This window comes from Mustelus asterias, chromosome 10, assembly GCF_964213995.1.
Source record: "Mustelus asterias chromosome 10, sMusAst1.hap1.1, whole genome shotgun sequence".
Taxonomy (NCBI): domain Eukaryota; kingdom Metazoa; phylum Chordata; class Chondrichthyes; order Carcharhiniformes; family Triakidae; genus Mustelus; species Mustelus asterias.
The window spans coordinates 3,069,061-3,085,497 of NC_135810.1; the positions used below are offsets into that span (position 1 = coordinate 3,069,061).

General features: G+C 46.0%; 1 protein-coding gene across 1 annotated transcript in view; it reads left to right on the plus strand.

Moving 5' to 3' along the window:
• Positions 1-16,437, plus strand: part of nalcn (sodium leak channel, non-selective) — a 225,950-nt gene that overhangs the window by 57,037 nt on the left and 152,476 nt on the right. The window contains exons 9-10 of the mRNA XM_078221539.1: positions 1,560-1,646; positions 13,701-13,832. Of these exons, the coding sequence (XP_078077665.1) occupies positions 1,560-1,646; positions 13,701-13,832 (219 nt within the window). The remainder of the gene's footprint in view (positions 1-1,559; positions 1,647-13,700; positions 13,833-16,437) is intronic.

Genomic DNA, 16,437 nt, shown 5'->3' on the forward strand with positions numbered 1-16,437 from the left:
ATCCACAAGGGACCATTGATGTTCCTCTGTTAGAGAGAACAAGGCAATTGGCCTTACATAGCTCGAGGGGTACAATTCCATCGGTAAAGCAAAGAGGCAGGTTTCCATGAACATGTGGAGATTGAAACCGCACCAAAATGCAGTCACAGTGCTACCTGAGCCAACAGATCTCCAAAACCCAACAGGCAACCACCTGGTTAATGTGACTGCCAGGCGACAGAACTGTTGAAAACACTTTGTCATGTCCGCGATTAGACGTGGCAGGACCTGTGAGAAAACCTTACTAGGTGGTCTCCCGTACAAAAGCCCACCCACCCCTATTCCCAGCGCTGAGTGCATGAGGCTAATGTTTTTAGCATTGAGCTGCCTGGCAGTGATGTGTAAACTGCATTAACACTCAGTCAGGATAGCTGCACCAGCCACTTCACCTCACCAAGATATAGAATCTTACCGTGCAGAAGGAGGCCTTTCAGCCCTTTGCCTCTGTGTTGGCTCTTTGGAAGCTCTATCCAAGAAGTCCCACTCCCCGGCTCTTTCTCTACAACCCTGCAATTCTTTTTTCCTACCCAATTATTACTGAATCTGCTTCCACCACCCTTTCAGGCAGCGCCTTCCAGATCACAACAACTCACTGCATAAAAGCAAAATACAAATTCTCCCGGTCTTTCCCTCTAGTCTTTAATTTTGCTGAAGGATCTCTGGTTACTGACCTTCCTGATAGTGGGACACGTTTCTCTTTATTTTCTCTGTCAAATCCCTTCATGATTTTGAATCCTTTTGTTAAATTGCTGTAAGAAGAACAATCCCAGCTTTTCCAATCTCTCCACACCAAGTGAAGCCTCCTCACTCCTGGAACCCTTCTGTTAAATCTCTCCTCCACCCCACTCCGGTCCACGGAGCTGTGCTGAAAGCTTAAAGCTCAATTTATCGGTTACAGTATTTAAAGAAAGTTTGTGGGTGAGCAGGAGTTTTTATTCTTTCATGGGATGTGGGCGTCGCTGGCGGGGCCAGTGTCTGTTACCCATCCCTAATCGCTCTTGGACAGAGTGTCTCACTCGGCCGTTCCAGAGGGGCATTTAAGAGTCAGCCACATTGCTGTGGCTCTGGAGTCACAGCAATGTCTGTAGGCCAGAACGGGTAAGGACGGCAGATTTCCTTCTCTAAAGGACATTAGTGAAGCAGATAAGGATTCAAAATCTTGAAGGGATTTGATAGAGTAAATAAAGTGAAACGTGTCCCACTGTCAGGAAGGTCAGTGACCAGAGATCCTCAAGCAAGATTCAAGACCAGAGAGGGAGGGACCGGGTGAATTCGTTGTTTGTTTTTACACAGCCAGTTGTTCTGATCTGGAATGCGTTGCCTGAAAGGACGGTGGTTGCAGATTCAATAGGTGACCATGAAACTAGCTTTCAATTCCAGGTTTTTATTGACTGAATTCAAACTCCACCAGCTACCGTGGGTGGGATTTGACCCTGTGTCCCCAGAGCACTAGCCTGGATCTCCAGCACAATGACATTGCAGCTCCTCCACCATCTCCCCTAATTGTCTTTACTCTTCAGATGTTCCATGAGGATTCAGCTGGTGGCTGGCAGCTGGTGGCAGTGGACATGAATAAACCCCAGGGCAGAGCTCCATCGTGCTTGCAGGTATGACTTGTGATTCCTGTTTAATATACTCGAGCTTCCTCACAACTTGGGTTTCCTGTAACAATAACAACTTGTGTTTGTGTGGCAACTTTAACATCTCCCAAGATGCTTCGTACAAGCCACAGAGTCATGGAGGTTTACAGCATGGAAACAGGCCCAACTTGTCCATGCCGCCCAGTTTTTACCATTAAGCTGGTCCCAGTTGCCCGCATTTGGCTCAGGTCCCTCTGTATCCATCTTACCCATGTAATTGTCTAAATGCTTTTTAGCATTTAGACCCGCCTCTACTACTACCTCTGGCAGCTTGTTCCAGGCACTCACCACCTTTGTGTGAAAAAATTGCCCCCTCTGGACCCTTTTGTATCTCTCCCCTCTCACCTTTAACCTGTGCCCTCTAGTTTTAGACTCCCCTACCTTTGAGAAAAGATGTTGACTATCTAGCTGATCTATGCCCCTCTATTTTATAGACCTCTATAAAATCACCCTTCAGCCTCCTACGCTCCAGGGAAAAAAGTTCCAATCTATCGAGCCTCCCCTTATAATTCAAACCATCAAGTCCTGCTAGCATCCTAGTAAATCTTTTCTGCACTCTTTCTCATTTATTAATATCCTTTCTATAATAGGGTAACCAGAACTGTACAAGTATTCCAAGTGTGGCCTTACCAATGTCTTGCACAACAAAGCGTCCCAACTTCGGTATTCAATGTTCTGACCAATAAAATTTGACACTGAGACACATGAGATGTTAGGCCAGGTGATCAAGAGCTTGGTCAAAGAGCTAGGGCTAAAGGAACATCTTAGAAATAAGAGAGAGATGGAGAGAGGCAGAGTTCGGCAGCATGCGGCACACAGTGAGGTAAAAATATATTATCTAAACCAGTGATAATCTGAAACAAGCAGAGATGTACATTGATGTACAAATTGTTCAAAATCTTCCCTGGGAGGAGGTTTAGTTTGTCTATTGCTCCAGATTAGTTGTCAATCTCCTCTATTTCTGACACTAAGGGCCCGATTTTACCATCACGTTGCGCCCATTTTCGGGTGTGAAAACTTGGTAAAGTCGGGTGTGAGGTGAGTAGCGCGATCCGCGACCGCCTCCGCGTCCATTGCCCCTTTTACCAATGGCTGAAAATGTCAGCGATTGGGACCGCGCCCGAAACAGGCGCAACGTCAATTTAAATCCATTTGCATGCATTTAAATTGAATTAATGGGCTGGACGCCCAACCTTACCGGCATTTCCCCCTTTACCACTGTGTTCGCCAACGCAGAGTTGGCGCAAAACAAAGGTGCGATTCAGGCATTCCAGCTTCTGAGGAGGTAAATTCAGAGCTTCCGGCGGCTCTCTGACTCTGATCAGTGGTTGCCGGGGGGGCGGGGGGGGAGACGGGTCAGATGGCTCTCTGGTGGGGGGGGGTGGGGGCAGGGGGGTCTGTTGCTATTCTGCATGCGATTGGTGGGGAGGTCCACTGCCACTCTGCGGGCAATCAGTTGGAGGAAGGGGGGCAGGGGGCCGCAATCGGTCTGGGTAGTGGGGGGATAAGAGGGACAGTAATGTTGTGGGGGTGGGGCAATGTCTGTGGGGGCCAGGGGGCGGCATTATCCAGCCTGGGAGTGATGTGGCAGAGGAGCGTTTTTCTATTTTTTTTTACTGCGCATGCGCAGTTGGAGGTGCCGATCGGAGCCGCAGGATTTCGGGCACGTTAAGCCCCACCCATAGGCTTCAGCAGCGCGATTCGGAATCGCTGATATTTTTTCAGGCAGAGTGTGTATGGGGGCGCCTGAGAACAGGTCTAAAGGTCAGATCTGAAACACTCCCTGTTTCAAGTCCGCCCAGCACTTAGAATCAAAATGGTAAAATAGGGCCCGAAGAGTTGAGTTCCTGGAAAATTTAGTCGAATTATGCTAGTTTTCTCTTAGAGTCATGGAATCGTCCCACACAGAAGGAGCTGGCAATTCAGCCTATCAAGCCTGTACAGGCTCCTTGAAAGAACTATTCAGTCAGTGCCACACCTGCTGCACTTTCCACATCGCCCTGAATTTTTTTTCCCTTCCAAACATTTATCCAATTGAAAGTTGCTGTTGAGCTGCCTCCGCTGTCCTTTTATGAAGCGCATTCCAGATCATTCTGGGCTTGAGGGAAATGAGCCTTTCATCGGTAAGTAAGTTGAATCATCATCATAGAATCCCCACAGTGCAGGAGGAGGCCATTCGGCCCATCAAGCCTGCACCGACAACATTGCCTCTCCGGCCCTATCCCCGTAACCCCAAGTATTTTCCTCACTAATCCCCTGACACTAAGGGACAATTTAGCATGGCCAATCCACCTAACCCGCACATCTTTGGGAGGAAACTGGAGCACCCGGAGGAAACCCACGCAGACACGGGGAGAACGTGCAAATTTAACACAGACAGTGACCCAAGGCTGGAATTGAACCCGAGTCCCTGGCGCTGTGAGGCAGCAGTGCTAACCACTGTGAAAACAAAATGCTGGGAAAAGTTAGCATCTGTGGAGAGAGAGAGTTAGCATTTCAAGCATGTATGAATCTTCCTCAATGCTCTGAAGAAGAGTCATACAGACCCGATGTTAACTATGCTCCAGGGACATGGGTTCAAACACCACCATAGCAGCTGATGGAATTTTAATCCAATTAATAAATCTGAAAGTATAAAGCTAAGTCTCCGTAATGGTGACTGTGGGAGCTATCATTGATTGTTGTAAAACCCCATCTGGTTCACTAATGTCCTTACTGGGTGAGCCCCACATGTGACTCCAGGCCCTCAGTAATGTTGTTGACTCTTAACTGCCCCCTGAAATGGCCGAGCAGACCACTAGGTTCAAAGGCAGTTAGCGATGGGCCACAAAGGCTGGTCTTGTCAGCGACGCCCACATCCTGTGAAAAAATTATACCAGAAGAGAAAATCCTGGAAAGTCTCAGCGGGTCTGGCAGCGTCTGTGAGGAGAGAAAAGAGCTGACGTTTCGAGTCCGGATGACCCTTTGTCAAAGCTAAAAGGCAGAGAAAGTGGGAGATATTTATACTGCAGGGGAAGGGAATGAAAGATGAGTCATAGCCACAGAAACCAGGGGAAAGGCTGCTAATGGCAGCCCATAGAGAGAATAGAGAGTGTGAATGGCCAAACGGCAGAGAAGCTAAAATCAGAGGGTGAGCTGTGACAGGCGAAGATGTGGGGGGAGGGGGGGTACGTTCAACGCAAACTGGAGGAACAGCATCTCATCTTCCGGCTGGGCACTTTACAGCCTTCCGGTCTCAACATCGAGTTCAACAACTTCAGATGATTATCTTCACCCCACCTCCACCCCCTTGTTTTCATTCTATTTAATTTTTAACTGTTCTCTACCTTTTATTTCTTTATTGTCTTTCTTTATTTTTCTTTCCCCCCCACTCTTCCCCCTATTTTATCCCCCTTTCCTTACCTTTTCTCCCTTTGTTTCCCCTTTCCCCCTTTTTCTCCATGTTATCTCTCTCCCCCCCACCCCTCCCCCCACATCTTCATCTGTCACAGTTCACCCTCTGATTTCAGCTTCTCTGCCGTTTGGCCTTTCACACCCTTTATTCTCTCTGTGAGCTGCCATTAGCAGCCTTTCCCCTGGTTTCTGTGGCTATGACTCACCTTTCAGTCCCTCCCCCTGCAGTATAAATATCTCCCACTTTCTCTGCCTTTTAGCTTTGACAAAGGGTCGTCTGGACTCGAAACGTCAGCTCTTTTCTCTCCTCACAGATGCTGCCAGACCCGCTGAGATTTTCCAGCATTTTCTATTTTGGTTTCAGCTTCCAGCATCCGCAGTAATTTGCTTTTATCCTGTGAAGGAGTAAGTTCCACATTTTCACCACACTCTGGGTAAAGGCTGAATTCTCTGTTGGACGTGTCAGTGACTCCCCCACACTGATGGCCCCTAATTTTGATTCCCCCGGGTCCCCACAATCGAAAGCCTCTTCAGCGCCACTTCCCTGTCGAGCCCCCTCGTGTTCCCCCGCGTGCAGCACTGAGCAGCTTCACGTTTGAGTTGCATCAGATTTATCAAACGGGAACTTTCCACTGACATTGTTGGTTTAATTAAAATAATGAGTAATGACTGGCGGAGATGGTGAGGCAATATGAAGCCAAGCATATCAGCAAGGTCAGGATTAGAATAAAACTCGTGTTGATGTTATGAGAGAATATTTTCTTGGGCATCTGCATTATTATATTCGATTGGATAGTTTTTGCATTCTGAAAAATAGCCCATGGTTACCTCTGCACAAGAAAGCATGAATCTATCTAATTTATTCTTGTAAAGATAATTGCGCTGATACAATTACGCACTGTCAGTTAATGTTGCAGTTTTATAAATTTAATCAGCTTACAGAAAAAATTAAAAAATGAATTCAGGATACGTGACGTGCTTTGATCTTGCTGCCTTCGTAACTTCAATCCAACATCCTCTGAATTGTATCCCAAGGCTGGGCACTCAGTACTCCATCAGGACAGTGCCTGAGCGCGGGTAATCCTGGCCAGTCCTTGCTGTGGAGATGCTGCCTTGCCTGCTGTGCCTTTCCAATTTTCATTTCAAATTTACAGCAGCTGTAATGCTTTGAGTTTGGTTGGTGCCCTTGACTGAGTGTCTTGCTCGGCCGTTTCAGAGGGCATTTTAAGGGTCAACCACATTGCTGTGCCCCTGGAGTCACATGTAGGCCAGACCGGGTAAGGACGGCAGATTTCCTCCTCTAAAGGACTTTAGTGAACCAGATGGATTTTTCCGACAATTGGCCCTCCAAGCTTGCACCGACCATGCTGCCCGACTGAACTAAAACCCCCTACCCTTCCCAGCCTATTCATGTATTTGTCCAGACGCCCCTTAAATGTCACTATCGTATCTGCTTCCACTACCTCCCCCGGCTGCGAGTTCCAGGCACCCACCACCCTCCTTGTAAAAATACTTGCCTCGTATATCTATATCGTGGTCCATTTTGGCAGGTCAAATGGGATGAAGGAGTACAATATAAAGGGAAAGACTCTTAGTACTGTAGAGGATCAGAAGGACCTTGGGGTCCGGGTCCATAGGACTCTAAAATCGGCCCCGCAGGTGGAGGAGGTGGTTAAGAAGGCGTATGGTGTGCTGGCCTTTATCAATAGAGGGTTTGAGTTTAGGAGTCCGGGGATAATGATAAGACCCTCGTCAGACCCCACTTGGAGTACTGTGCTCAGTTCTGGTCGCCTCATTACAGGAAGGATGTGGAAAAGATTGAAAGGGTGCAGAGGAGATTTACAAGGATGTTGCCTGGATTGAGTGGCATGCCTTATGAGGATAGGCTGAGGGAGCTCGGTCTTTTCTCCTTGGAGAGACGTAGGATGAGAGGAGACCTAATAGAGGCATATAAGATGTTGAGAGGCATAGATCGGGTGGACTCTCAGAGGCTTTTTCCCAGGTGGAAATGGCTGCTACGAGAGGACACAGGTTTAAGGTGCTGGGGGGTAGGTACAGGGGAGATGTTAGGGGGAAGTTTTACACACAGAGGGTGGTGGGCGAGTGGAATCGGCTGCCGGCAGTGGTGGTGGAGGCAAACTCAATAGGATCTTTTAAGAGACTCCTGGATGAGTACATGGGACTTAATAGGATGGAGGGTTATAGGTAGGTCTAGAAGGTAGGGATATGTTCGGCACAACTTGTGGGGCCAAAGGACCTGTTTTGTGCTGTAGTTTTTCTATGTTCTATGTTTCTATATCTCCTTTAAACCTTGCCCCTTGCACCTGAAACCTATACCTCCCAGTAATTGACTCTTCCACCCTGGGAAAAAGCTTCTGACTATCCACTCTGTCCATGCCCCTCATAATCTTGTAGACCTCAATCAGCACGCCCCCCAACCTCCGTCGTTCTAGTGAGAACAAACCAAGTTTGTTCTTATGTTCTTACGTTTCTCCAACCTCTCCTCATAGCTAATGCCCCCCCATGCAAGGCAACGTCCTGGTAAATATTTTCCGTACCCTCTCCAAAGCCTGCATATCCTTCTGGTAGTGCGAAGGCAAGCATGCCGTATGCCTTCTTGACTACCTTCTCCACCTGCGCTGCCACTTTCAGTGACCTGTGTACCTGTACACCCAGATCCCTCTGCCTATCAATACTCTTAAGGGTTCTGCCTTTACTGTATATTTCCTATCTGTATTAGACCTTTCAAAATGCATTACCTCACATTTGTCCGATGTTTATTCTTACCAAATGACACAACCTCGTGCTTGAAGAACAAGAGTTGTTGTTGCTTATTCATCATCATTAGTGGCCCTATTTCAGGGAATTACATTAACTGTTACTGTTATGTTACTAATATGTTACTGTTGACTCTTTGGACCTGTCGTATAATTTACAGCCAAATTTTGTGTTTTCAACCCTACATTTGCTTACACTCCCTGGTTAACAAGGTAAATGAGATGGAATGTATGGGGAAGTATTTCTTTCCTTGTGTGAACACTCGGATACAGGAATGATTAATTCGAAGATATTAAAATTTGTGTTCCTTTTAAAGGAAGTCAGTAACCTCCACACGTTCATCAAGCATGAGTATAAAACTCTGAAGTAGTGTTGCGGGATAGCTCAACTAATTGATCTACAAGAATAAATAGCTTGGCATCATTTTCATACATTGTATTGGTTTAAACAATTATTTTTTTTATTACGGAATGTAAAGTAGTCCTCAGGGGAATAGAAACCTGTTAGTGTGTCTCCTGGAGACTATCACTGTAAAAGGCACGAGTGACTGACTGATTAATTGATGCTTTCCAGCAGTGGGTCTTTATGTTATTCTCTGTTTTGCACTGTGCTATTGCTCTTGTATCATGGGTAAAGTTTCTAACGAGATGTCTAATTTGCCTATCGATTTGTTGGCTTCCTGAGGTGCCAAGTGGGAAGAGAGTTGCCTCCCACATGTGGGACATAGGGCGGAATTTTATCGGCCTGCCCATCCGAGTTTTGTATGATCCCGCCCGAGGGCAACGGAGAATGCCGTTCTCCGAGCCTCGCCGGTCCCCGGAAGCGGAACGGGCGTGCCAGTAAAATTCCGGCCATAGATAGGGCAGATGGGAAGCAAGTTTTCCCCTGAGCAGAGGGGCCAATAACCAGGGGGCGTAGATTTAAGGCACAAGGCAGGGGATTTAGAGGGGATTTGAGGAAACCTTTTTCACCCAGAGGGTGGTGGGAATCGGGAACTCACTGCCTGAAAGGATGGTAGAGGTGGGAATCCTCACAACATTCAAGAAACATTTAGATGAGCTTTTGAAATGCCCTAGCACACAGGGCTATGGACCAACTGCTGGGAAACGGGATTAGCATCGATACGTGCTTGATAGCAGGCACAGACATGCTGGGCCAAAGGGCCTCTTTCTGTGCTGTAAAGCTCTATGGTTGGGATTTTCCAACCGTTCATGCCAGTGGGATTTTCCCATCCCGATGCAGTGAATGGAAATTTAGCTTGTCGCCAAATTCTCCGTCTTCGCCGCAGCAGGAGCGTGGCGTGAACCGGTGGTCAGATCGTGCCCAGTGACTCTCCGACAGATCTTGGTGTGCAAATTGGGGCGATGTGATGTGTTCCATGGCCTGGGAGCGATGGCCACAATCGCACTTCGGGTCATCCCTCACCTTCCACGCCAGGAGCAGGTAACCGCGTTGCTCGTGCCCTGTTTGGATTGAGCTGACTGCTGTCCACTGCCTTTGAGGGGGGGGTGACATCAGGATGTCTGCTGCTGGGTCAACAACGAGGTGTAGGTTCTGTATTCTGCATGTGTCCAACAACCCTGTACGTGGAGATAGTGGACTGATGGCAGCTGCAGGAAACATATTTTTGTCATTCATTTGTGGGACATGGGCATCGCTGGCTGGCCAGCATTAATTGCCCATCCCTAGTTGCCCTTGGTTGAGAGTCATCCACAATGCTGTGGCTCTGGAGTCACATGTAGGCCAGACCAGGTAAGGATGGCAGATTTCCTTCCCTAAAGGACATAAGTGAACCAGATGGGTTTTTCCGACAATCGACAATGGTTTCGTGGTCATCAGTAGATTCTTAATTCCAGATATTTTTTATTGAATTCAAATTCCACCATCTGCCGTAGCAGGATTTGAACCCGGGTCCCCAGAACTTTAGCTGAGTTTCTGGATTGATAGTCTAGTAATAATACCGCTAGGCTATCCCCTCCCCTATAACATGGCAGCCAATTTATGCACAGCAAGATCCCATAAATAGCAATGATAACGACTAGATAAACTGTTTACTTTTCAAGTGATTGTTGAGAGATCAGTATTGGCCACAACCCCGGGGAGAAATTTCAAGCCCTTCTTCAAAATAGCATCACGAATGTTTTATATTCACTTGAGAAGGCAGGTAGGCCTCGCTTTGACATCTCATTCAAAAGACGGCACTCTTGACTGAGCTGCATTCCATCAGTAGTACACTAGGAGTATCGAGCAGGGTTTTGTGCTGTGGGACCAGTTTTTGGTATGATGTTACTGTTCTGAGCAGATAGGGAGATGTATTAAAGCATATTGCCACAATGGATCATGTTAAATAACTTGTTAACGTTTACTCTGTCTTCAAGCATTCATCTGCAAGCGATGCAGTGATCTATGATTCAATCAGTGCACTTGGATTCACAATGAAGACCAGCTCATTAGAAAAGCTGCTGGAACATTTCATTAAAACTAGTTTAGTTCAAAATAGAGCATCTATCCGGCAACAGAGAGACCCTTCTCTCTGAAACCACTCGAGGCATGTGGATGATGAGAGAAAGAAAGCTTTAGGCTTGGCTGAGGTACTTTGGCTGTTTTATTGTTTGATTTGAATCCCAGCAAAGGTTTGCAGATTCAGTCTAGGGACTGGCTGCAGAGAATGATACAAAAGGAGACCATTCGGCCCATAATGTCTGTGCTGGCTCTATGAAAGGGCTATCCAATTAGTCTCAATTCTCTTGGGACATGGGTTGAAATCTCAGCATGGTATCTGGTGGAATTTAAACTCAACTAATAAATCTGAAATATAAAGCTCAGTAATGATGACCACAAAACTTATCATTGATGGGTGTTGTTTAAAAAAAACTCCACTAGTATCCTTTAGGGAAGGAAGTCTGCCGTCCTTACCTGGTCTAGCCTACATGTGACTCCAGACCCAGTGTTGACTCTTGACTGCCCTCTGGAGCAGTTAGCGATGGGTAACAAATGCTGGCCTGGTCAGCAACACCCACATCCCCCAAATCGTTAGAAATCCAATTCCATTTTGGAATTCTGCCGATAGAATCCTGAATTCTGTTATCGAGATAGGTGAGTTGTTGAAATCTGATTCTCTCCATTGTTTGAGAATACCACACGCTGCCTTCAGAGTTTCCCTTTGTTTTTTTATCAAAAATGGGGTTTGGATACCAAGGCGTCTCTGTCTTAACACATTGGATAACACACGTGATGAGTGTAATGTCACAAAATGGAAGCCCAATGCATCTTTATCAGCAAAAAATGATCAAGATCTGAAATACTCGTATTCCTTTTCTCAAATCGACCTGTATTAAGTGCGAGAACAATCTAATTTTTAAAAATCTTTGTGATTAAAATCTATCAATCTGAGGTGAATATTGGGCTGATTCTCTGTCAGATGAGAAATCTGCTTTGCCGCATCCACGGGATACGCTAAAGGTGAAAATATGCCCAACGATTTCTTTCCAATTGGTTGGAAAACTGACTTTAATGGTCCTTAACGCTGATGCCAATTAACAATGTGAAACTTGTACACGCTTAATATCCCCGGGGGGGGGTCCACGAGGTGAACTTGATGTATTTCTGTTTGAGGGAGTAATTGAATTTGCGTAATGGTCCCATCTTCTCCATTAGGCAAATCTACAAGAGGAGGGAAAGCATTAATTAAAAACACATCACCAAGTCTACACTCATCCTGACTGGCACGGGGAATAATGGAACGTGAGACCAATGTGCAATGCCAGGTTTTAGTCCTGATGGGGAGTGGGAAATGTGGCCAAGTGTATTTATATACGACAATAGATATCTGAGGGACCCGGGTTCGATTCCAGCCTTGGGTAACTGTCTCTGCGGAGTCTGCACGTCATTCCCGTGTCTGCGTGGGTTTCCTCGGGGTGAATCATCGAATCCCTACAGTGCAGAAGGAGGCCATTTGGCCCATCGAGCCTGCATCAGCAACAATCCCATCCAGTCCCCCTCCCTGTAACTCCACGTATTTACCCTACGAATCTCCCTAAACTACACATCTTGGGACACTAAGGGGCAATTTAACATGGCCAATCCACCTAACCCGCTCCGGTTTCCTCCCACAGTCTGAAAGATGTGCTGGTTAGGTTCATTGGCCATGCTAAATTCTCCCTCAGTGTACCCGAACAATCGCTGGAGTGTGGCGACTAGCAGATTTTCACAGTCACTTCATTACAGTGTTAATGTAAATCTACTTGTGACACTAATAAATAAACTTTAAAATGATCACATGGTTGTTTTTGGGATCTTGCTGTGTAATAATTGATAGCCGCTCTTCCTGCATTACTAGAACACTTGGCTTAGGTTTTGTGACATTAAATCTTCTTGCACCTTCTGTGGTGCCAGCCTAACATGTCGAGCCCAGAGCTGAACACCAGAATCGAGGCTCCATTAACTTGTAACGGTTTAGTATAACCCTCTTGCTTTTGTACGCTGTGCCTCTATTAATGAAGTGGAGATGCCGGCGTTGGACTGGGGTAAACACAGTAAGAAGTTTAACAACACCAGGTTAAAGTCCAACAGGTTTATTTGGTAGCAAAAGCCACACAAGCTTTCGGAGCTGCAAGCCCCTTCTTCAGGTGTTTAGAATTTTATAAGTTTCTATGAGATCCCCTCTCACTCTTCTAAACTCCAGTGAATATAATCCTAACCAACTTAGTCTCTCCTCATATGACAGACCTGCCATCCCAGGAATCAGCCTGGTAAACCTTCGCTGTGCTCCCTCTATAGCAAGGACATCCTTCCTCAGATAAGGACACCAAAACTGCACACAATATTCCAGATGTGGCTTCACCACCGCCCTTTACAGTTGCAGTAAAACATCCCCATCCCTATACTCAAATCCTTTCGCTATGAAGGCCAACATACCATTTGCCTTCTTTACTGCCTGCTGTACCTGTGCGCTTACTTTCAGCTTGCACGAGGACACCATTTTTAAAAGGAGCGAGGGTGCTCTCCTCGGTGTCCTGGCTAATATTTACACTTCAGTTCTGGTCACCACACTACCTGAAGGATGTGGAAGCTTTGGAAAGCGTACAGTAAAAGGTTCCCAGGATGCTGCCTGGTTTGGAGGGTGTTAGCTATGCGGAGAGATTTGACAAACTTGGTTTGTTTTCATTTGAATGTCGGAGGCTGAGAGGCGACCTGATAGAAGTTCACAAAATGATGAGAGGGGGCACGGATAGTCGGAGTCTTTTTCCCAGGGTAGAAATGTCAATTACTACGGGGCATAGGTTTAAGGTAAAATGGGCAACGTTTAAAGGAGAGGCAAGTTTTCTTTCACACAGAGGGTGGTAAGTGTCTGGAATGCGCTGCCAGAGGGGGTGGTAGAAGCAGATACAACAGCAACGTTTAAGAGGCAGCTTTACAGATACATGAATAGGCAGCGAATAGAGGGATACGGACCCCGTAGAGGCAAAAGGTCTTTAGAAAGGCGTTGTGTGTCAGTGCAGGCTTGATGGGTGCTTTTGAATGAATGATGGTTCTTGGTCTAGAATTGAAAGCCTGTCTATATTATGAACCTGAAGAAGGGGCTTGCAGCTCCGAAAGCTTGTGTGGCTTTTGCTACCAAATAAACCTGTTGGACTTTAACGTGGTGTTGTTAAACTTCTTACTCTATTAATGAAGCCATGCAACAGAATGCTTTTGCAAAGAAAACACGGGTGCTTTTGAATGAATGATGGTTCTTGGTCTAGAATTGAAAGCCTGTCTATATTATGAACCTGCTGAGCATTCAGCTTGATGAATTGCTTTCTATAATGTTTAAAAAAGCTTAACCTTTGCCCTCTCCATTTTTCTCAGAAAATGATGCAATCGTCTATATTCCACATGTTTGTGCTGAGTATGGTCGCTGTCGATGTCACAGTGGCGGCCAGCAATTACTACAAGGGGGAGAACTCCAGGAGTCAGTACGACCTGTTTTATCTGGCAGAGGTGGGAATCATAAACTACTCTGATATTCCCAAGGTGAAATAGTGGATCCGCTCCAGTCCGAGACTGTTGCATCACATGCCATTCTTTACTCCCTTATGCATTCTGATAAACCTCAGCCCTCTCTGTCTAACAGAGTGCAGAAAACTGTCAAGTTGCTACCCTGGATGTGTTGTTTGATTGGAAGTGCCTGGAGGTAATGAGTAAGCAGCAGACTGGAACATCTGAATGCTGTATGTGGTCACTTGTTTGACTTGTTCCCCACCAGGCAGCTTTGGTTACATAACGGTTCCGAGACACACACTTATTTTAAATTGGAGTTGATTTCACGCAGTATTTACAGCACAGAAACAGACCATTTGCTCCAACTGGTCTGCGTTAGAGTTTATGAGAAAGAAGAAGGTACTTGCATTGAGATAGCACCTTTCACAACCCCAAGATGTCCAAAAGTGTTTTTGAACCAATGAAGTACTTTAACAGTAGTCGCTGTTTACAATGTTTAAATAAAGGACATGGCAGCTGATTGGCACTCAGCAAGCTCCCAGAAACCATAATGACCAAATCATTTGTTCTTTTGGTGATGTTAGTTGCAAACAAAAGTGAACAAAAAACATTACAGCACAGGAACAGGCCCTTTGGCCCACCAAGCCTGCACTGACACACAACGCCCTTCTAAAGACCTTTTGCCTCTACGGGGTCCATATCCCTCTATTCCCTGCCTTTTCGTGTATCTGTAAAGCTGCCTCTTAAACGTTGCTGTTGTATCTGCTTCTACCACCCCCTCTGGCAGCGCACTCCAGACACTTACCACCCTCTGTGTGAAAGAAAACTTGCCTCTCCTTTAAACGTTGCCCATTTTACCTTAAACCTATGCCCCGTAGTAATTGACATTTCTACCCTGGGAAAAAGACTCCGACTATCCGTGCCCCCTCTCATAATTTTGTGAACTTCTATCAGGTCGCCTCTCAGCCTCCGACATTCAAATGAAAACAAACCAAGTTTGTCAAATCTCTCCGCATAGCTAACACCCTCCAAACCAGGCAGCATCCTGGGAACCTTTTACTGTACGCTTTCCAAAGCTTCCACATCCTTCAGGTAGTGTGGTGACCAGAACTGAAGTGTAAATATTAGCCAGGACACTGAGGAGAGCACCCTCGCTCCTTTTAAAAATGGTGTCCTCGTGCAAGCTGAAAGTAAGCGCACAGGTCCAGCAGGCAGTAAAGAAGGCAAATGGTATGTTGGCCTTCATAGCGAGAGGATTTGAGTATAGGGATGGGGATGTTTTACTGCAACTGTAAAGGGCGGTGGTGAAGCCACATCTGGAATATTGTGTGCAGTTTTGGTGTCCTTATCTGAGGAAGGATGTCCTTGCTATAGAGGGAGCACAGCGAAGGTTTACCAGGCTGATTCCTGGGATGGCAGGTCTGTCATATGAGGAGAGACTAAGTTGGTTAGGATTATATTCACTGGAGTTTAGAAGAGCGAGAGGGGATCTGATAGAAACTTATAAAATTCTAACAGGGTTAGACAGGGTAGATTCAGAAAGAATGTTCCCAATGGTGGGGGTGCCCAGAACTAGGGGTCATAGTTTGAGGAAAAGGGATAAAGCTTTTAGAACTGAGGCGAGGAGAAATTTCTTCACCCAGAGGGTGGTGAATGTGTGGAATTCACTCCCACAGAATGTAGTTGAGGCCAAAATGTTGTGTGATTTCAAGAAGAAATTAGATATAGCTCTTGGGGCTAAAGGGATCGAGGGAGATGCAGAGGGTAGGTGGGAGGGAAGGGGGGGATCAGGATATTGAATTCGATGATGAGCTGTGATCAAGATGAGTGGCGGAGCAGGATCGAAGGGCTGAATGGCCTCCTCCTGCTTCTAGTTTCTATGTTTCAATGTCTCACAAATCAACTCTATTCATCATATTAAACACCTCCGTTTCCAGACTGGTGAACAATCAGCTTTTCATTCTGCATCTGCAGCCTTTAAATAAAGACCCGAAACTTAATCTGTGAGGGGGTCAGAGTGGCAGAGGCACACACTCTGCCTTTCATGGTGGGCGCAGGTCGAATTTCACCCAAGCCCCTTCGGGACGAGAGTTTGAAAAGGCGGTTTAAAAGAATTGCAAGATTATTTTTTAAAATCTTCTTTAATTTTACCTCAGCTGATGGAAAAACTTCAATTTTAGTTCATTTAAAAAGTACAAAGGTGTTGGAAAAGCAAAGAGGTTTCTAAAACAAAAGAGCACCATTCCGCTCGGAGACTCGCTGTCAAATGTTCTCTCATTTCCCACTTAAAGAAGATTTCAGATTGCCCCAAAGTTGCCTGAAATGACAGTCAAGATGCTATTCTTTTGATCTCTGAAGTTAAACAAATCTCCCTTCGGATGTCAAGCTGAGTCCTGAACCAGGCTAGCTTGGGAAAGATGTCTCCTCTTGCGCTGTTCAAATGAAGTTCAAATATTGCAGTAACCTTCATCTGCCAGTGGGGACATATCGTCCTGTTTTGACAGGAGGATTGGGAATAAGTGTTCATTCTGAATAGAAAAACAGGCTGACTGATTAAACCTTAGGAAACAAGTTGGAACATTGGCCACTGCCACATGTACATTCC